At 42.9% G+C, this 21,562-nt stretch overlaps 1 protein-coding gene across 9 annotated transcripts in view; it reads right to left on the bottom strand.

Moving 5' to 3' along the window:
• Window positions 1-2,875: 2,875 nt before the first annotated feature.
• ARID1B (AT-rich interaction domain 1B) overlaps window positions 2,876-21,562 on the bottom strand; it is a 440,026-nt gene continuing 421,339 nt past the window's right edge. For all 9 annotated transcript variants that reach the window (XM_070795595.1, XM_070795600.1, XM_070795596.1 and 6 more), the window contains 5 exons: window positions 16,659-16,809; window positions 13,805-13,901; window positions 11,686-12,469; window positions 9,612-9,742; window positions 2,876-7,445 (listed from right to left, as the gene is read on the bottom strand). In XM_070795595.1, the coding sequence (XP_070651696.1) occupies window positions 5,721-7,445; window positions 9,612-9,742; window positions 11,686-12,469; window positions 13,805-13,901; window positions 16,659-16,809 (2,888 nt within the window). In that variant the 3' untranslated portion in view covers window positions 2,876-5,720. The remainder of the gene's footprint in view (window positions 7,446-9,611; window positions 9,743-11,685; window positions 12,470-13,804; window positions 13,902-16,658; window positions 16,810-21,562) is intronic.

Here is a 21,562-nt window from a genome sequence, read left to right as displayed (position 1 = left end):
ATAAAGCTGAAGACATTCCTAAGACAAATATACATTCTTGGAAAGGGGTGGTCTCAGTTTGTTTCCAACTACTTTGTGTGTCAGCCTGTGATTCTGTTTTTGGAGAACGGATGTTATAATGTTCTATACTAAGGCTTCTATAAAGAACAACTAATAGCTGTGAAATTCTTTCAAGTGTAAAAAACATCCAAACGTAATCACTACTTACCAGGAAGCAGTGTTATACCCGCTGCTGGTTCAGGCCTAGAGGAATTGCTTTCGTTTGAGCAAGGGTATCTTCAAGGGACTGAATCCAAGTTTAGGTTCCGTGAGTCTTTTGGAAAATCTAGTTTGTCCAACGTACAGATCCAGGCCCAGCTAAATACCAAATTTCCGCAGAAGATCAAAGCGCAGGCTTTATTTATTTACCTGACCTTAAGCTTACATGGAAATGAAGAACATCCTGAATTCCACTTCTATAGCTCACAGAAGTATGGCCCATTTCCAGCTAAGTGTGAAGACTGCAGTCCCTTTTCTCTTAGGGAAGCTCTCTGCTGTGTGCATCAGATGAAAGGAATAGCAAAGAAAACACTGTGATCAGCCCCCCTGTGGTATCTGACCCCTAAAATGTTATAAGCCACTTTTTCCCCCCCAGGACAGGACAGGGCAAGTTTACTGCACAACTGCACTGTGCTCCAGAGATATACACGTCTCCCCCTAGGCTTGCAGAATGAAAGGCGAGGACTCCTACCACCTCTGGATGTCCAACAGCTAAAACGAACACTCAGTACAAGAGTTATGCCATCACCCTTGGCACTAAACAGCCAATCAATAGACTGAGTCTTTATGGCTTTTACAAGAAATCCCCAAATGATAAAAGCCACACAAACTATGTAACTATGAAAATGGGAAGATGCTCTCTTAGGCCAGATTTTTAAATTACGTGAAGTACACTTTAGGGCACTCACCAAAGGGAAAGCGTATGCAATACACAGTGATCACTTAGGTTATAAGACTTCTATACAGTTATCCAATTTAATGCTCACCAGTCCTCGGGTAGGTGTTACACTGAATTACAGGTGATGAATTGAGATTCAAAGAATTTAAGCAGCTCGTTCACTGAAGGTTGTAGAGACAGCAAGAGAAGATTCCTTGACATCTCCTTCAAGGATATCTCAATTTCAGTGGAAGAAATAAGAATACACTGAGGATAAGCAAGGCACATGGGCGTTTTAGAAGCTAGGCACGCTCCTCAGCTAATGCCATTATTTTCCCAAGCTTCGGCAGCATGTTTATATGGATTTTAAAAAACTTCCAAGGTTGATTAAGTCAGGAAATGCTTGGGATAAAAAGGTTTCTTTTTCTGTAGGATTTCTCAGACTCTCTAAAGTGATACTGTGGATTATAGATGCCCAAGAGGAGAATATGTAAGGAGTGGGTTTTGTTTTGAGATCACTTCTGTTCTTTAGATTATACTTTAGAAAAAGCTGGGGTAAAATAAGTCCTTGAAATCAGATTCAGGAAGAAAGAGGAGTCTTGTACTTTGGGACACATTAGATGGTCTTCCCCCAACTTCCGCTCGGGGTTTCATATATTTAAACCCCGAAGTAGATTAACTTAACTTTGGCATTTGAGGGGATTGCATGACTTGGATCATCATAAAACAAAAGAAGGACCACAAATCCACGGATAGAAGCATGAAACGTGGTGACTGGAGATGGGCATGGGTACATGTGGCTGTCTGTGGGACTTCAGAACAAAAAGCCCTAAACAAGGTCTCCTTGTATAGCTTCAGTCAATTTCTGAACTTCCAAGGGCTGATCGCGTAAGCTGGGATCACTGGGTACCAGGCTATGACTCTGGGTTTTTCCCCTGCACTTGAGAACGCACAAGCACCCTCGTGTGCAGAGGAGTGGGAAGGGCAACGGGTGCCTGAGTCACACTGCAGAGCTGGAAGGGGCTGCAGACCAGCTGCCCAGTGCATGTTCTAGACTCAAAAGCATGTGGGTCAGGCCACATGGTGACGTGGCTGAATTCTTTCAGTCCAGACCCCTTCTTACCAGACTCTGGTTCCCATAGCTAGAGCCTCACTTCATTTCTTAGTCAACAAAATATACATACTCAGTGTTCTTAATGCATAAACACTGGATTTGGAAGATGAGTTTATTTCTACAATTATCTGACAAGAACAACCAGAACGTAACTGAATCAGGGTCTTTGCTCATGAATGACCCTTCAGCACCTGAACAGAGCTTCGCACACAGCACGTGCTCAATGCATTTCTGCTAAAGTAATGAATAGTGTGACATCTTAGCAGGTTATTTACTATCCCCCCCAAATATGTATTGGCAGTTTTAAAAGCTCGTTTGACTCTGAGGGTCTCTGAAGGAGGTGATGGGGGTGGTGGAGCGCAGACTGATCAGGCAGCTGTGCTCGGTGTCCCAGGTAAGAAAGTGAAACAAAACTCAGCGAGAAGAAAATGGACTATTTGATTGGTCACTTTGGCTCTTTTATAATACTCTTTGCTTCCTTGCAGGTGAACAGATAATGGGAATTTGTACATGGTGTTTGATAAAAAATGAAGTATTTCCAACAGTTGGTAAATGAATGATTTCAGGGCGAAAGCCATCTTCTTTTCGTAAAAGAGGTAGTTAATAGCTTACATTCTGCATTATCAAACTGTTCATAACCCCTTTAAAAAATCATTCTCTATTATAATTTTTAAAAAACCACCTAACTAGTTTTTGAATAGGCCACATTCACCAACAAAAACTGATTCTATATCATTCTTGATCTTAAATAAAACATTTGAATAATTATTTCTGCACACATGCCACCCAGTAATATCCTCTGTGACATTAAAAAATTCAAATACCAACACATTCAACTTTATAGCACCATTCCAAAATACTAAACTTTCTTTGCACCTTTATTTTAATCTTTTTTTTTTTTTTTTGTACACATTTAAAGTATGGGCATCCTGTAAATTTCTGAAAAGCCTCATAGGGAAAAAAAACAACTAATTTTTAGGACAAAGCAATAACTCAGTTTGTAGGCAAGATGATGTCAGGCAGGCTGTAAGTTCTTCACGGGCTTCTGTAGTCTTCATTCTGGGGTAAGAATGTAGAAAGGATGCTAAAATCTTCCTGGATTATTCTAGAGATTACATCACGTATCAGTATGTAAAATCTTGTTGCTCAGTGGTCAGACTCTAGATATTGATTACAACTCAAACCATGACAACAACAGTCTCTTGTAATATTTCACTCTTTTGATTGACAAACTTCAAAGTTTGTATACACCTTTTATTCATACTCTGTAAGAGAGGAATTAGAATAATATTGAATTCCCTCTTACAAATCTCCAAATTTGAAGCTTGGAGCACTAGAATCTGTTCCTAGCAAGCAGATAAATTTAAAGTAGAATTATAAATGGGTTTTAAATTCAACATAAATTTGGCTGCATTATTATATAAGACGACTGAGTAATGTGGGAGTTGACAGATGATGAGAATGCTTGCAGGAAAAAAACCTTTTATGACACGAGAGTCCCATTCCACCCTCTCATTGTAACCGAGCGCTCTCATCTAACTCTTCCATGTATTACTGTGAGTAATGTGCACCCAGACAACAGGTCTGGCGAATAAACTTGGAAGTTTTGAGTCTGCTGAGATTGGCAGGGTGGTGTGAAGAGGTAGAGTCAGAAGGGTGTCCGCTAATGGTTTAACTCTGCAGCAGTTTCAAAGAAATCGATTGTTACACGAGAACAGTCAATGACCCAGGAAGAAATTAAGTTTAAACTAGAAGTGACTAGTAATCAAAAGCTACTGTGCACCAGGACAGGAAGGAATATGAGAATATTAATATGCCCTGAAATAGAAATAATCACTTTGCACTATGTACACCACATACAATATAACATATTCTTTTTAACATTGCACAATATAAATATTATACAAGGTGGAGTAAACTAAATGCAAAATAACTTTGAGGCACACAGGAAAAACACAGAATAGATTGAACTCTGATCGAAATTAGGATGGGGTTAGAAAAAGGCAGGGTGTTACACTGTCAGGCCAGTGATCCCACCTCACGGGCTGGCAGCCACCGCCCCCAGACACGGAAAATTCTCAGACCGCCATATTGTCAGAGTTGACTGCTTCAAACAAAGGCCAGTTATTGAAATCCTTTGAGAAAATCAAACTCTTGCTCCCCACTCTAAAGTAGGTAACCCTTAAAGGTCCCTCCTGACCTCAGGGTTTCATAATGAGGGGCTATGTTAGTACAGGGTTGTTTCCCCCCTTTAACTTGGTTACTATGAAACCATTTTAAGGAAACTAGAACAGTATTCAAGAACACCCATCACAGTGCTTAACAAGATTTAATGTACATTTATTCTTAACATGTGGAACATATAAAGATTTTATACTGAATAAATGATATTCATTAAGCCAGAGGAAAAGGAGGAATTTACATCAAGTTTTTTTTTTTAAACTACATTATCTTGAAATACAAATGTGGATTCTCGTCACTGAAAAATTTTTGAAGTTGTGTTTCTTCCTTTTAGTTGTATTTTTTTTGTCTGTACTAGTAACCATTGTGTAAATCAATCCATATGCAACCATTTCCACACCTTGATTCATGAAGCAAATTGTGATCAGCTGCTCTCCCGAAATAGAGCATGACTTTATACATACAGAAACTTGTACATTACCCTCTTTTTTTTGTTTTTTTTTTCTTGTTTTTGTTTTTTGTATTTTTTCTTTTTTTTGGAGATATGGCCCTAATGAAAAAATATATAAAATAAAAATAAAAAATTATTTAAATCTACCATCACTTCGTAGTTACCACATCATGAAAAAGAAACTAAAAACTTTTTACTAAAAAAAAAAAAAGAAAAAAGAAAAAAAATGAGGGTATGTTTAATGTACAACTTCTATATACATCACAGCCCAAAGGCAGTAAAAAAAATATTTAAAAAATGATTAAAGGAATTGTGAAGAACTGTCATGTGGAAGGTCAAACGACAGACAGCAGACATGACGCTAGTGGTGAGGAAGCGATTTCCATTCATCGTTGTCAGGTATGTTTTCAATCTTAACTTAAAAAAACCATTTTGCTCCTAGCCTAATGTAACCATTTTCCTGTGGAGAAACCAGTATCATTTCCTACTTCAACCGCTGCCTGACACACCTTCGTGAGCCCCCGCTATCCTACCTAGAAATTTCTATTGCACAGAGCTTTGGACGATGGGATACAGTTGCAATTTTTTCATTATTTGAAGAATAACATAGCTAGGAAATCGATAAGTTTTCGCCTTTTTGTCTCAGTGTGGTGAAATTTTCCCATCTTATAGCATCTTTTGCCGTTAACTTTTTTCTTTAAAGTCAATTTGCTTCCCCCAAAAATGCAATATGACATGGAAAAGAACATTAAAAAGAAAATCTGAAAAACAAAAAGTGACCTTTGAATGCACTAGACAGCAACTTTGGTTAAAAAAAAAAAAACAACAAAATAAAAAAACCCCGAAAGGATGTACTTGTACACACAGACAGCAAATATTAATTTTATAACTGTTCGAATTAATTATCTCTTTAATTCCCAATTGGTAAATAGTGGATGGGGCAGAGGAGCAAAGATTTTCTTTCCTTCGTCCTACGCTGGAGAAACAAGAACAGAACACAGCCAGTTACACGGGAGCCTCTATAGTCTTCACTCACACAGGCTGCCTTCTCACTGATGTCATAACTGCCCGATCTGAAACAGTACATCGCAGATGACAGATGCCACCAGAGAGTTCAGAACGGCTGATATTGAGATATCCAGCAATCGGCCCTCGTGCAGAAGGAACTCGGAGCGGTTCTCGTCCACTCTGGCCATGGCCAGCAGAGCCTTGGCCGCCCTGCACATCATGTCCACGCTAGGGGGCTCTAGGGGCGGGGGCTGCATGTGCATGAGGTTGTGCTGGCTCTGCTGATACTGGGCCATTGTGACCCCATCCTCTAGGAAGCTTATCAAGTTTCCGATGCTTCCCTTCTGGACAGCTATGGCCCTTGCAGCCAGTGCGTCCCCTTGGGCAAGGTTCGATAAAAGCGCCATGGACATTTCTCGACAGACTGGGTTTTTGCGATCCCCAACGTACCTAACTAACGTGGCATAGAATTTCTCCTGACGACTAAACGGAGGCGTGGCCAAGATCAGGTCCACATTGTTGTCCTGGATGCTGAGTTTACAGAGCGTCTCCAGCACGAGTCTCTGAGGCGACAGGACAGAGTTGGGTCCCACCGTGGGAAAGGGGTCTTGTGCCTCTGCTGATGGGCACACCATCCAGTGCAGCAAGCCATCCAAAATTGGCAAGCAGATGCTTTCCGTGTAAGCGGACAAGTCTAGCTGCCCAGAAATGTTGGCCAAGGTGACCAGCGTGTTGTCCCTTAAGACCTCGAGGCAGTCCCACCACCACTCATCTTTGCTGCAGGCCACCCCTTTGTCCTCGTCTTCCTCCTTCTCGTAGGTCTGCGGCGCTCGTTTTCTCTCGGGATGCTCGTGGTGAAGAAGAATCAGCTTCCCCAGGATCAGCACCAGGCCCGGGTGTTTGGACATTTCCGCGTCATTCCCAGGCACAAAAGACAAGCTCCGGACAATATTGGACACGCAGATGCAGCGCTTGGCCAGCGAGTCCTGCCAGTGTGCGATGGTGCAGAGCGGGGCCTCGTCCCGGCTCCTTGGCTCGTCCTCCAGCAGCTTGATGTTGCGGTGACTTCTGGCTTGATGGATTCCAAAGGGAAACTTGCTGCTTTCGGTCTGGGTACCAGGGTTTGTGTCTTCAGGCAGAGCCCCTGGCCGAGCAGATAGGACATCATCAATGGTTGCGATGATGCTTTTCTCTTGGTGCTCGTCAGAATCCCCTTTGCCTTCCTGGTCTTTCTTTCTGCCTGTGGAGCTCAAAGTGGGAGGCGGCCGCCTGCGAGGAGGAATCTCCATCTTGCTCTCGAAGTGAGTCTGGATGTGCTCAGTGGTATCTCCCCCGCCGAGCTGCCAGTGCAGAAGTCCACTGCTGAACTCCTGAACGCGACCCAGCTTGTCAGAGCGGTCGACGACAAACAGGTTGTTCTTTTTGACTATCTTGATTGGCAGCTTGTCAAATTTACTGGCTTGCCTGGGCTTCTCCTTTAGATCTGTGGTGGCATCGGGGGAGGCCACAGCTGCACTGCTCCTGTCCTCCGTCTCCGCCCTCCCACTGTCTTCCTCCTCCTCGTCCTCCTCATCCTCCTCCTCCTCAATACATTCAGCATCTTCTTCCTCTCTCCCAGAATCGTCGGCTAAGGACTGGCTGTCATCTCTCTTTGCTGCATTGTGATCAAGTGCTTTTTGGCTGGGGTCTCCCACTTCATATTCCGTAAGAATTCCAAAAATGTCAATCAAGCATTTCCTGAAATACTCTACTAAAAGTTCGAGAAATCCGGACAACTGGAGAGGGTGAGAAAGAGAAGAGGTACAATGTCATAACCTCTCCAGTGTGACTGAGCGGGTGAAAATCCTGCTAGCTAGCCATGCATCTCTATGATTATTTTCACATTTTAATGTTTTTTTTTTGGCTAGGCCAAGAAAAAGAAACCATGTGTAAGTTAGAACTATCTTCCTGAATTTTTCATTAATAAACACTTACTATCTTTCTTACTTGGTGTTTACTTTCTTACACCATTAACATGAAAACTTACTTGTTACTTTCCCATTTCTGATACTATCCCCGAGGGAGTGCTCTGCTGTTCTTTACCTTTGTTTCTGGCTTAGACACAGTACCATTCTTACTAGAAGAGTGGGAACGTGGATTTTATAGACTCATTCACCCAAAGTGAGTCTGTTCTCCTCTTTTATTTATCTGAAACTCTGCTTGCCTAGATTTTTATGGTTATTATTCTTAGGATTTTATGGTTATTTTTGTCTTAGGTGCCACAGGTTATTCTAATTTACATTCTCCATATATTTTGGGGAGAAGATAATTTCAGCAATGTAGTAGCTCATAAACACAGAAAATTAGAAACAAATCAATTTAGTCCCTGAGATAAATGAATGAGAATGTTTCACAGAATGCACTTTTATATTTCAGCTATTCCCAACTCCAGCCGAAAGACAAAAGCAACTCTGAGAACCAGCTCTGTTTCCTTTAAGCGGATGTTTATATCAAGAGAACCAACATACTCCCCTCCCTCAATACTAATGCTGCTGCATTTAGGGATGATGAAGGATAAGTAAGTAAACAAGGATTTCTTAATGATAGGTGTTATGGAAATTGACTATAATTTCATTATCTGGCTGTAAGTTTCCCGCGAGGTAGTTTGAAACAATTATAAAGAAGTAAGGGGACACCCAAGTACCAGCCAGGTAGAGCTTGCTTTTAGGGTACGAAGGCACAATTTTTTAAGTGGAGGTCTGGATGTCACCCCTTCCCATCTCGCCCCCAACATAAAGCTTAATTTTTTCCCAGGACAAGGGAAGAGGGAAAATTGCTGAAGCAATGCTGGTTATGAAAAATTGTGCTCAACAGCAGCTCACCCAGCATAAGGAGGGAAATTTATTACTCTAGCAAAGGTAGTATATGTTCTTAATACTTATTTTCTATTAAAATGGACTTCATGCGATGTTTATGATCTTATTAATATACTTGGTATCAAGTGAAAAACTGCCTTTCAGGGCTAAAATGAGGAGTTAAAGGAGAGAAGAGGAAGTGGAAGATTCTGGTCCTAGTTCAACAGAAGGGAGGGAATTAGATGTTTTGGCTTTTTTCAACAAAAGCAGAGTTGTTCATACACAGTAGGGAAAATGACCTTTTCTGATTTTTGTTTCTAAATATTTCTTAAAAAAATTTGTAGTCCAGCTGGCTCTTCGGCCTTTTTCCTAATCCTCAGCTCCTTCTCTCTTCCAGCTATTATGCTAGAAGCTACTTCAAGCTTAGCACAGATCAAAGGAGGGTTTTTAAAGGTAGGAGGCTTTTAAATGACTGCTTCAAAATAAACTAGAGGGGGGCAGAAATGGGAGGGAACACATCAAGAAACAAGTTTGACCATGACTTCATTACTACTGCATGAACGATGGTACAAGGGGTTCATTAAACTGTTTACTTCACTCTCTCTCTATATATTTTCTGTAATATAAACAGTCTTTTTAAATTTTATACTTTTTTAATTAATAGAAAGATGTTAGGTCCCCCTGAAAAACAGGGTATGGTCTCACTGCAACTTATTGCATGGTGATGTCTCTTCCAACACTGACTACAGCCGTAACTTTATGTTACATTTGGATTAATTCTCACTGGCCTGCTAATGCTCATTATAAACAACAGTTTGATTTTGCCACTACTGTCTATTCTATGCACACACATGCATGTGCACACAAGGTCACTGTTTTCTTATGAGAAATATACATGTGTGTTTATACTAAAGACTGAAATAAATTATTGTTCCAGACAAAATTCTCAGACAGCTATACACTGATTGATGTTGGTTTATAGTTAACTGTAATGATAAAAAATTTTAGCTGGGGAGTCCTACCTGCTTTAGGCATTAGCTTAAGCATTATACACTACTTTATTTTCTTCTTCTAATTTGCTTCTCAGTTGGACTGGTGCTGGCTTACCTGGGAGAGATTGAAAGTAGCGACAGTGCTGTCGTCATAGAGAAGAATATTAATAGTGTCCAAAGCCCAAGTACTTTCAGCCAAGAGACCTGACTTAAGGGACATCATCACACGCCAGGCCTCTGGAGTAACTAAAAATGGGTGGAAGAATAAGGACATGATTAATATTAACTCTACGCATGAAAGAATAGAAAATAACAAAAGAAGAAGAAAAAGCAGAATGTTAAGTTAAAATATTGATTTAAACCAAGGTTCCAAGGGACAATTAAACATGGTCATTTCACGTGGAGGTTGACAACCGACTCAGAAACTTCTGTAGGTGAACAGCTTTCTGCTTTGCAGGTTAAACAGAAGTGGGAATGATTCTTTCTGTATTTGTCGTCTTTGACTCTATTCACAAATGTGTCAAGGTAGCATCTTCAGAAGGCTGGTGAGTATGCAGAATATAAGCAAAATTTAATTCCCAAACAGCATGCTCACTGATAGAAAGCTTTCATTCTTCCATGCCGTCTTCTGTCTGAGCTCTGGACCACACAGCATGCTGTTGACAAGTACTAGCATTTTGACGGTTCTGGTTTTTTAGGAGCCTGGCCTGAGATGGAGGCTAAGAGGAACGATGAGAGCAAAGGTTTATAAGATTTGTCACGAGATGGGGCTGGAGGGGAGGTCCATCGTGTGTCTGAAATTTTAAGGGAAGCTATCTCAGGAAACTGGTGGAAGCACATGGTGTGAGCAGCTGGAACTCCCCACAGCAGCAGCCAGGCCAGATGCCAACTCCTGTGTGGGAGGGGCCGTGGGTGTCCACTTTTATTTTAATTTCATCTAATTTTCAAATTTTCTAAGAGAGGCACATAATACTTGCATAATAGAAGGGCAAATTTCATTTTAACATCAGGAACATAAGTTTCCCTAGGCTGGTATAACATGCACTGAGAATTTTTTTTCAAATTTAAATGTATTTTTTTACTTAAATTGGAGAAGGAAATGGCAGCTCACTCCAATATTCTTGCCTGAAAAATCCCATGGACAGAGAAGCCTGGTAGGCTATAGTTCACGGGGTCACAGAGAGTCAGACATGACTGAGTGACTAACACACACACACACGTTTACTTAAATACATGCATATATTTTTACATATATATTACCATATGTAATATGGTGCCCAGGGTCTGTTTCTCTCTTGCCTTCAGCACGTCCTCTGTGTAGAATGCCTTACTTCCCCGTACCGCCCCCCTGCCCTTAATGTCCAATGATTATAAACAATGGTCATATCTTTAAAATATTTAATTTTCTCATCACTGCAAAGAACTTTGAATCACGTGATTTTGAGACTTTTGGGAAAAAAAGTTTGGATAAAACTGAACTCTATTATTTCCTTAGCTGTGTTAAAAGTACTTAAAAAATAATGCAGAAAAACTGTGTGTATTCCCAGATTTTCCAAATGTCTAATTAGGATTTACAAGATTCCACCTGGATAAACGTGTATGACATTGGTGTTCACCTGAAAGAGCTCCTTGGTCCTGTCAACAGTGCTGCAGGGATCACCTAAATTCTATCCACATGTGAAGTTCCATATAGCATATTATGTGTCTGTCTATGTAGCATAGTCAGTTTTCTGGTTTTGCTCCAAGGGGAACTCACTGTCTTTATGTCCTTACCAAAATTACAGAGTGGCTTGCTGTCAAATTTTCTCAGGCCACCCTAGTGTTCCATCAGCCTTGCAGCTGTGGAACACTAAGCATCTTAAGCACACACGGCAGAGATTATGTGTTTGGTTAAGATAAAATCTTTAAGCCCAAAATACAGTCCACAGTTACCGAGGAGTCCCCATCTCTCACCTGGGGCTCTGCCCTCTCACACGAGTAACACTCACATGCAAGAAATCCGTTTTAATTCTCCTTCTCAGTTCAGAGTAGTGCCTTCCAACTATTGCTCCTGCACAAAAGCACGTCCTGATAGTCTGCAGTCACAGAATTTCATCCCTTTGAGGTTATCCAACTACATCTAACCCAAAATTAAAATTCTAGATGGCAACAGGAAATCATTTCAGGAGCAGAGCTTTGGGAATGCTTACCGATATCTTTTGAGGTAATCTTCCGCCTTTGTTTCAGGACTGGCTGTGAGGCTTCCACGGAGCCAGGAGGGAAGGTGATCTCCCTTCTGATGGGGGGCGGCTGGGGGGGTGGCCCGGTGACCTGGGACGTGGGGACGGTGGGCATGACCTTCTGCATCTTCATGGAGGGGAGGAAGGGGGACTTGCTGGGAGACATGCGGCTCTCCAGGGAGCGCTGGAAGGAGGCGGGGCTGGGCGCCCTGGAGATGTGGTTTGGCAGTGAGGGTGGCGTCTGGTAGGACGACTGAGGCGGGCGCGTGATGGGCTGCATGGAGGCTGACGAGGACATGTAAGGCTGACGCTGGCTGACGTGGGAAGGCCACTGGCTCTCGTGGTTTATCCTCTGATCAGGGACCATCATGTCATCGGTGCGGTTCATGCCGGGGTAAGGCGGGGCCTGCGTGGGGCCGCCAGGGCCTTGCCTGTTCTGGTAGGGATAAGGCATATCGTTGCGGGTCGCCCACATGCTCTGCTGAGGCCCTTCGTTGGAGGACGACTGCATCGGGCCGCCCATCATCTGCGGAGGGATGGCATGTGGCTGTATCTGCCCCGGGCCCTGCATCCTCTCTCGGTTGTAGGGGTAAGGATACTGTCCCTGCAAGGGCCTCCGGTCCGGGCCGGAGTAGGAGCTCCCGTACTGGTTGTACATCTCCTGCTGCTGGCTGCCATACTGCATGTTGTACATGTCTCCCTCGTGGCGTTTGGCTGGAGGCCCATACATGCCATCCATATGGCGCTTGTAGTTCTGAAAATTCACAGAGACAGATCACACTAATGTGCTTTTACAGGTATAATCACGCACTTAAATCAGGCAAAATAGTTATTACCTGGTGGAATGTTCATTTCAAAATGAATATGGGCAGCGCCCATGTCCACAGACTAACAGTTTATGTGTGATGCTCAGCACTACACAAACCACTGCACGTACTGTTTGTGTACTTCAAAACTTCTGTGGGAAAAAACCAGCCTCCTCTCCTGGTATTCTCCAGGCAGATTTGGGAGAGCAGGGCATGGGTGAAAAAACCAGCCTCCTCTCCTGGTATTCTCCAGGTGGATTTGGGAGAGCAAGGAGAGGGTGACTACCACACAGGCCGCGCAGAACTGGGGCTTGGAGATCACGGGGATGGCTTGTGTAGGTAGCTGGAGACCTCACCACAAGTGACGGAGCGCTCTGAGGGCCAGCCTGAAGGGCTCCGGGACTAAACAGACCCCTTGGGCCTAACTTTACAGAAATGCCTCCATACACAGCTTGGCTCCTCACTCTGACCTGTGCCCGACACCTGACATTGGATGAACCCCACCCCAGCCTCCAGCCGATGTGGGTCTCCTCCAGGAGAACCTCTGAGGACAGGGCTGGTACGGCCTCACGGAGCTCTCCTCCCAGGAGGCCGTGGCTTCCACCACTGGATGGGGTGGGAAGCTCCTGATGAGAGCGCGGGACGGAGGCACGCATATGGCAGAACACTGTTTAAGGTGCTGATTTGATGATACAAGTCTCTATACAAACATGCTCTGGTCAAATTAATGTTTAAAACCCCTTCTATTTTACAAGAGGTCTTAGACCTGAAGAGTTGTTTAGCGACAGCAAATTCCTGTGTCTGACGTGCGCTCCTCTGTGTTAGCCGTGGTTAGTTCACACACCTCGCAACTGCTGAGCTGCAGCACGTTGTCAACAGCACGCACCTACACACCTAGCCTACACAGTTTAAATAATCTTATTCTTAAAAGAGATCAACTTTCACTATTAGCATATAATATTTTAAGCTGTTCACCCTACATATTCACTAAAATATATTGACAAATTTCTGTGCTAAAATGTCAATTGATATAATAGTATATAGAGTAGACATATGTCTAAAATATACTTGAATTTGGGCTTATTATTTACAAGGATGAGTGTCCTTTTCAAGAGCTACTTCTAACCTACTGATTTCAAAATCCTAAGAATACTTTTTAGCATAAGCAAATATAACCTGATTGTTACATGTCATTTTGGTTATACTTCCTAAAAGTCTTCAGAAGTATGTGAGTCTGAATTTTAAACAGAAAGCACAGAGATGCACGCTGCTTGCCAACTCACCGTCTGCTGTGGGTACAGGCCTGGCTGGTGTCCTCCATATGACGGCTGTCCTGAGGGAGGGCCTTGGCCCGGGTACTGCTGCCCATAAGGTTCATGCCTAGAATGAAGCATTCAAAGAAAACTTCACTGACCGTGGACCTCGGGCCAAGGGAGGGAGGAAGAGCCCACTTCTGGACACTCCATGCTGTCTTTCCTCCATGGCCTCCTCCTGACAGGCACTGTGAGCAGCAGCAGCACTTCCCCTCCCAGTGGAAGGAGGACAGCACCCGTTTTGGGAGTGCTGCCAAGCCCTGGCCGGTGGGGCAAGGAGTCCCACTGGATGGGCTGGCACCCTCTGTCTTTGAGGAGGGGCCCCGCCCATCTACTGAGGGACCAGGGAGCGCATGACACACCCTGAAGTGAGGCATTAACGAGCGTGAGAAACAACAGAAGAACCTAAGAGTCAAAGCAGTATTTCTAGGAGCACCAGAGTATTGACATATAAACGTGGAAAATGTTTCTGTTTCTAATTTCCTCATCCTGAGTATAAAATGTGCAAGTTTTTTAAAGGAATCCTTCAAAATCAGTCCAAACGATACTAAGTTGGTATAGACATAACTACTCAAAATTTCAAAGTTCTATGACCCCAAAAGTCAACAACAACAACAAAAGGATAATAGGGATGATTTAAATGTACTTCTGTTAAATCTTAAAATGGGAATAAACATACTTTTATTTCATATTGAGAAATTATAAGTACCATAAAAATACATGTTTAAAAGAACAACAGAATTGAAACTTCAGAAATTAAACTGATGTAGTTAGTATACTGAATTTTGTAAGAAACAATACTGGTCAAGGAATGAGAATAAGAAAGAAAATAAATGAAAATTTAGAACATCACATGTAAAACAGACAAGGGAAGTTTCTGCTAATGACATTGAAATCTGGAGGCAAGCTTATAGTTAGGAGAAAAGAAGTATAATTGATGTGGATGAAATTTAAGCTGAACAAGTAACACTTTTCAGAAGAGAAAACTTAATGAAGGAAATCCTAATGTTGTTTAGTCGCTCAATCGTGTCCGACTCTTGTGCGACCCCATGGACTGTAGCCCGCCAGGCTCCTCTGTCCATAGAGATTCTTCAGGCAATCTTCCCGACCCAGGGATCGAACTCATGGCATTGGCAGGCAGATTCTTTACCATTGAGCTACCCGGGAAGCTCAAATCCTAATGTGATAAGGCCAAAATAACTTCTACACCTGGGCCATGCTGCATTCCAGAAAGCATCTGAGAAGAAATAGAAAACTATATATCTTCCCTGGTGGCTCAGATGGTAAAGCATCTGCCTACAATGCGGGAGACCTGGGTTCAATCCCTGGGTCAGGAAGATCTCCTGGAGAAGGAAATGGCAAACCATTCCAGTATTCTTGCCTGGAATGGGGGTGCAAAGAGTCGGACACGACTGAGCAACTTCACTTCACTTCAGAAAAGTATATTTGCTCAGGTTCCTTTAAGAATATATGTCCGAGGACGACTGTTCTCCTTCTGATCTCATCAGCCTATCCCTTGCCTCTTCCCCCTCCAAAAGCTTTTCCTGGACTCTCAAAAACAAACCAAATCTTAGTAAAAATCCTTGATCTGGTACATCAGACTTCACACAGCGGTTAAGTGACTAAGGCGGATTTCACAACTAAACCTTCATTAGAAGGTCAGAATGAGAATTTGAGATTCCCCAGTCACTATTAAAAAGTACAAAGTAGCTCTGAGCATTCGATATTGTGTAACTCAAAAACCAGGCTCACAGAGAATGCTAGAAAGAAACCTGATTTGGTAAAACAGTGATTTTTCCAACCAAAATTTTCCTTTGTATTAAACCAGGGACACCTGACTGCTTAGCTGGACCTACAAAACCCAGCATGTGGACTGAGAGGGAGCAGTGTGGACCGAGGCCCCGCCAAGGAAATGATGAAAACCACACCTGTCCTGAGGCCTGCCTCAGAGCAACAGTCAGAGAAAGAGCTTTACTTTACCTCCACTGGTTTTCTTTAAAAATGAAATATTCAGTTGAAGGCTTGGTTTCTAAGTAAGTCTCCGTTAGGGAGGTAATGAACATGACAAGCAAGGGATAGGTCTTCCATGGTAAGGACCACGGTCAGGGGCCTTCTTCACAAAGGAAGTCCACCCTAAGCCACTATTCGAGGAACAGCTTCCTCTCTGAGACCTTTCAACGACTTTCATTCTATCTTATTAAAATAATCTGGGCCAGTAATGCATCCTTACTTGCCATTTTAGTATCAAGGGGATGTCCTGAGAAAAGAAAAGCTACCCTGGCTTTTATCAGATGTTTATTAAGGAGCAAAGCATTCCCTCTCAGTTTAAAATGTTCGCAGGGGACAGGGGGAACACCTGAAAAAACAACGCCTGGAAGACGTCACCAAGAACCCACTGCTGCCCGAGCCTGCTGACAGCCCAGTGTGGCACCTGCCCAGACCTCAGCCTGTGGGGAGGAGGGCAGGCACTGAGGTCAAGGGAGGAGCCACACACGGACCCTGGAGCGGCAGTCTCGGTGTGGTGACAGTGGCTGGGACAACCTTGGCTCTTGCATCCTTAGGGAGAAGACTTGTGCCCTGGCCAGCCCAGCCCTGGCATATTTCTAAAATTCACTAATAAAAACACGGCTGTATTGGTGGCCTGGGGACAACGTCCTTCTCCCCAGTTCCTGTTACAGTCATCGACTGAAGGCAGCCGTCTGACACGTACAGTCCTACCGAACTTCAGCAGGAAGCAGACATCAGCTGCTAGGGCTCAGAGATGTGTGTGTGGAAAGCACAGTTTCGAATAAGTCATCTCATCTTCATCTTAGGAAACACTCACCTTCGGTCATAACTGGTTCCGTAGGGAAACTGCTGCCGTGGCCCCATGCCAAGACTAGACATGGCTCCAGATGGACTCTGGTTGTACATATCCTGCATGCTGCTGGTGGGCATCTGTCCTTGCGTCATGAAAGGCTCGCTGCTTCCAGGCACTGAAATATTTTCAGTAACAGACAAAAAATTAAGCACTTTCAAATGCCAAAGGGCCCAAACATCCCTTTCTAGTCAGTGCTGTTATCCTTAATATGACAGATAACAATACCGATCAAAGAGCATAAGGTCTAAAGTTAAGATGGGCCCTGTTGAGGCAGGATTCTAAGTTGAGCCCCCTTCACGTACACAACTTGTATGAGTCTCCCAGAGTGTGGGGTGAACCCATGAATGGGACAGGATGTCACTCCCAGGATTATCTACATTGCAGGGCAAAAGGGATTTCAGAGATGTAATTACAGTCACCAATCAACTCGCTGAGCTAACCAAAAGGGAGAGCACCCATGTGGGTCCTTTAAGTTGGCATCTAGAGTTAAGAGACAGAGCAGGTCAGAGACACTCTCCGCTGGCCTTGAAAAGCAGTGCCACGCAGGTCAGAGGCCCACGTGTTAGGAAGGAAGGCAACTGCTAGAAGCAGAGAAGGCCCCAGATGACAGTCAGCAAGAAAACAGGACCTCAGTCCAGCAACTGTGAGGAACTAAGTTCTACCAACAACTACGAGCTCAGAGAAATGGAATCCAGGCTCCCAGCTTGACTTGTACTGTGACCCTGAGCTGAGAACCCACAGAAATTGGAGAGCATATGTGTATGTTGTGTGTTTTAAGCCATTTGTGGTAATTTGTTATCAGTAACATAAGAAACAAATACAGGCCCAGATCCATACTTTTTTGGGTTAAGTTGATAAATCTCTAAGTTTAATTCCTTATCTATAAAATAAGGTTGGTAATATCATCTCATGAAGTAGTTTGTAAGGAAGAGATATGTATACAGTTAGTTCCTATCTCTTTTAGGAAAAATAAAAAAAAAGTGAAAACCTTAACAACCACCCATGCACTGACTTACTCTAAAATCAGGATGAAGAAAATCATGAAGGAGTAAGGACAGCTCAAGAAGGGATGAGATATTTCTAACAAGGGGTAGAGTGTCAATTAGGTCAAATATGCAAATTAGCATTTGCTCACAGCCTGAAGGAAATTGGGTCAAGCCCAGAAACTAGCCTGTAGGCAAATAAAAAAACATTTTAATGCAAATCTTAATTGATATACACTATTACCAACACCTGCCTTTATCCTATGAAGGTTACTTTTATGTTGCATGAGATAAAAGCTGATTACAATTTTGTGAGCTGAAAAATGTGTCTTTGGTTGAGAGGTGCAAATAAAGAAGTCTTGACACTGGTAGAATATATTTTGCTTTATAAGGTATTCCAAATACTTCATATCTTACATGCTCTTACATCAACCTCCAGTAGAACCAGTTTTGAAGTTACTTTCCATTTTGAAGTTATTTTCCATTTATTGACGAAAGTAGGGAAAACCACTAGAACATTCAGGTATGACCTAAATTAAATCCCTTACAATTATACAGTGGAAGTGACAAATAGATTTAAGGGATCAGATCTGATAGAGTGCCTAAAGAACTATGGACAGAGATTCGTGACACTGTACAGGAGACAGGGATCAAGACCATCCCCAAGAAAAAGCAATGCAAAAAGGCAAAATGGTTGTCTGAGGAGGCCTTACAAATAGCTGTGAAAAGAAGAGAAGTGAAAGGCAAAGGAGAAAAGGAAAGATATACCCATTTGAATGCAGAGTTCCAAAGAATAGCAAGGAGAGATAAGACAGGCTTTCTCAGCAATCAATGCAAAGAAATAGAGGAAAACAAAAGAATGGGAAAGACTAGACATATCTTTAAGAAAATCAGAGATTCCAAGGGAACACTTCATGCAAAGATGGGCATAATAAAGGACAGAAATGGTATGGACCTAACAGAAGCAGCAGATATTAAGAAGAGATGGCAAGAATACACAGAAGAACTATACAAAAAAGATCTTCACGACCCAGATAACCACAATGGTGTGATCACTCACCTAGAGCCATACATCCTGGAATGTGAAGTCAAGTGGGCCTTAGGAAGCATCACTACGAACAAAGCTAGTGGAGGTGACGGAATTCCAGTTGAGCTATTTCAAATCCTGAAAGATGATGCTGTAACAGTGCTGCACTGAGTATGCCAGCAAATTTGGGAAACTCAGCAGTGGCCACAGGACTGGAAAAGGTCAGTTTTCATTCCAATCCCAAAGAAAGGCAATGCCAAGGAATGTTCAAACTACTGTACGATTGCACTCATCTCACACGCTAGTAAATGCTCAAAATTCTCCAAGCCAGGCTTCAACAGTACATGAACAGTGAACTTCCAGATGTTCAAGTTGGATTTAGAAAAGGCAGAGGAATGAGATCAAATTGCCAACATCTGTTGGATCATCAAAAAAGCAAGAGAGTTCCAGAAAAACATCTACTTCTGCTTTATTGACTATGCCAAAACCTCTGACTGTGTGGATCACAACAAACTGTGGAAAATTCTTAAAGAGATGGGGATTCCAGACCACTGAACCTGCCTCTTGAGAAATCTGTATGCAAGTCAGGAAGCAACAGTTAGAACTGGACATGGAACAACAGACTGGTTCCAAATAGGGAAAGGAGTACATCAAGGCTGTATATTGTCACCCTACTTATTCAACTTATATGCAGAGTACATCATGAGAAACGCTGGGCTGGATGAAGCACAAGCTGGAATCAAGATTGCCAGGAGAAATATCAATAATCTCAGATATGCAGATGACACCACTCTTACGGCAGAAAGTGAAGAGGAACAGAGAGCCTCTTGATGAAAGTGAAAGAGGAGTGTTGGGTTAAAACTCAACATTCAGAAAATTAAGATCTTGGCATCTGGTCCCATCATGGCAAATAGATGGAGAAACAATGGAAATAGTGAGAGACTTTATTTTCTTAGGCTCCAAAATCACTGCAGATGGTCACTGCAGCCATGAAATTAAAAGACACTTGCTCCTTGGAAGAAAAGTTATGACCAACCTAGACAGCATATTAAAAAGCAGAGACATTACTTTGCCAACTAAGGTCCATCTAGTCAAAGCTACGGTTTTTCCAGTAGTCATGTATGAATGTGAGAGTTGGGCTATAAAGAAAGACCAAAGAATTGATGCTTTTGAACTGTGGTGTTGGAGAAGACTCGAGAGTCCCGTTGACTGCAAGAAGATCAAACCAGTCAGTCCTAAAGGAAATCAGTCCTCAATATTTATTGGAAGGACTGATGCTGAAGCTGAAACTCAAATACTTTGACCACCTGATGTGAAAAACTCACTCACTGGAAAAGACCCTGATGCTGGCAAAGACTGAAGGCAGGAGGAGAAGGGGATGACAGAGGAGGAGACGGTTGGATGGCATCACTGACTTGATGGACATGAGTTTGAGCAAGCTCCAGGAGTCGGTGATGGACAGGGAGGCCTGGCGCACTGCAGTCCATGGGGTCGCAAAGAGTCAGACATGACTAAGTGACTAAACTGATATAAAAAGATGCATGACCTCAATCATAATTAAGGACATCCAAGATGAGGCTTTTTCCCCTTCTCCCCTTCTGACTGACAAACATTAAAATGATAATAATCATTCTTAGTTGGAGGGTCCACATGATCATGTTAAGAGTGTTTAAATTGGTGTAACTTTTGACAATACCGGCTATGGTAAGGCTATATTTTGGTGACACCCCCCCGCCCCCCCCCACTAAAGAAGGACATCTCTGGGTGCTCATAGCCTGTGGAATCCCCATACATTGAGAGGCTGGGCTTGGTCATGTCATGACCAGCTCTGACCACTGGGGCACTGGCAAATGTGATATGGCAGAGGGCTGTAAGAAACTGCAAGTGAGGCTGTGGCTCCTGGAGTACTCCTTCCTGGAGCCTGTCTCCCATGGCACCAGGCGCCCAAGAAGCTCCGTGGAAAGGCCCCAGGAGGAGGTCCCTGTCAACAGCTCTAGCTCAGCTCCCAGCCAGCCTCCGGATGACACCAGCCATTCAGGTGGCACCTGCGCTCAGCAGAGCTCTCCACCAGGCTTCGGATGACAGTCACCACCTCAGAGTCCCAGCTGAGTACATGTGGAGTCAAGAGCCGCCCCACCTACCACTGGACTGTGAGATATGACTGAGTGCTGTTGTTAAGGCTACTAAGTCTTGGGGTAGTTTGTTACAACAGTACAAATTAAACAGGGGAAAAAGTTTGTTACAAATAGTACTCAGTAAACAAAATAAGAATTCTTATTCTTTGATTCTGTTATTCTACTTCCAGGAATCTATTTCACAGCAACACTCTACAAGTGTGAAAAACAGCTAGCTATACTTCAATAATCACTGTATCATTATTTATAATAACAAAGTATTAGGAAATAACCATGAATTACTAGAGCATTAAAAAGAGTAAGTAGGATTGTATCTGTGGATACTAATAAATATTCAAACTATATACTGTTAAGTTAAACAGTATATAAATATTCACTTACTGTTTACTTAAAAGCAAGCAATCAATTCCTCGATCAGTGATGAATGAGTGAGTAGGTGAGGAAGGCAGGCAGGAGGACAGGCAGGGCCAAGGCTACTCAGGGCTTCTGGGTCTTAGAGGAGGCTCTTTTATCTACCATCCCACCACATTCCAGGTCAACCACAGGAGCAGCAGCAGCAGCAACAACAGGTGTGATATCCACTGATGTTGGTCATTAAATAAAAAATTAGAGCCCCACCAAGTTCACTGACAGAATATGGTGAACTGAGGAATGGAAAACTTTACTGTAACAGGGGTAGGGCTGTAAGAAAATCTGTTTCCTGTGGGCTTTCTGTTTACCTGC

The sequence above is a fragment of the Bos indicus genome, chromosome 9 (assembly GCF_029378745.1).
Source record: "Bos indicus isolate NIAB-ARS_2022 breed Sahiwal x Tharparkar chromosome 9, NIAB-ARS_B.indTharparkar_mat_pri_1.0, whole genome shotgun sequence".
Lineage (NCBI taxonomy): Eukaryota > Metazoa > Chordata > Mammalia > Artiodactyla > Bovidae > Bos > Bos indicus.
Note: the sequence above shows the minus strand (reverse complement) of the source record. Positions and strands in the feature narration are given on the sequence as shown.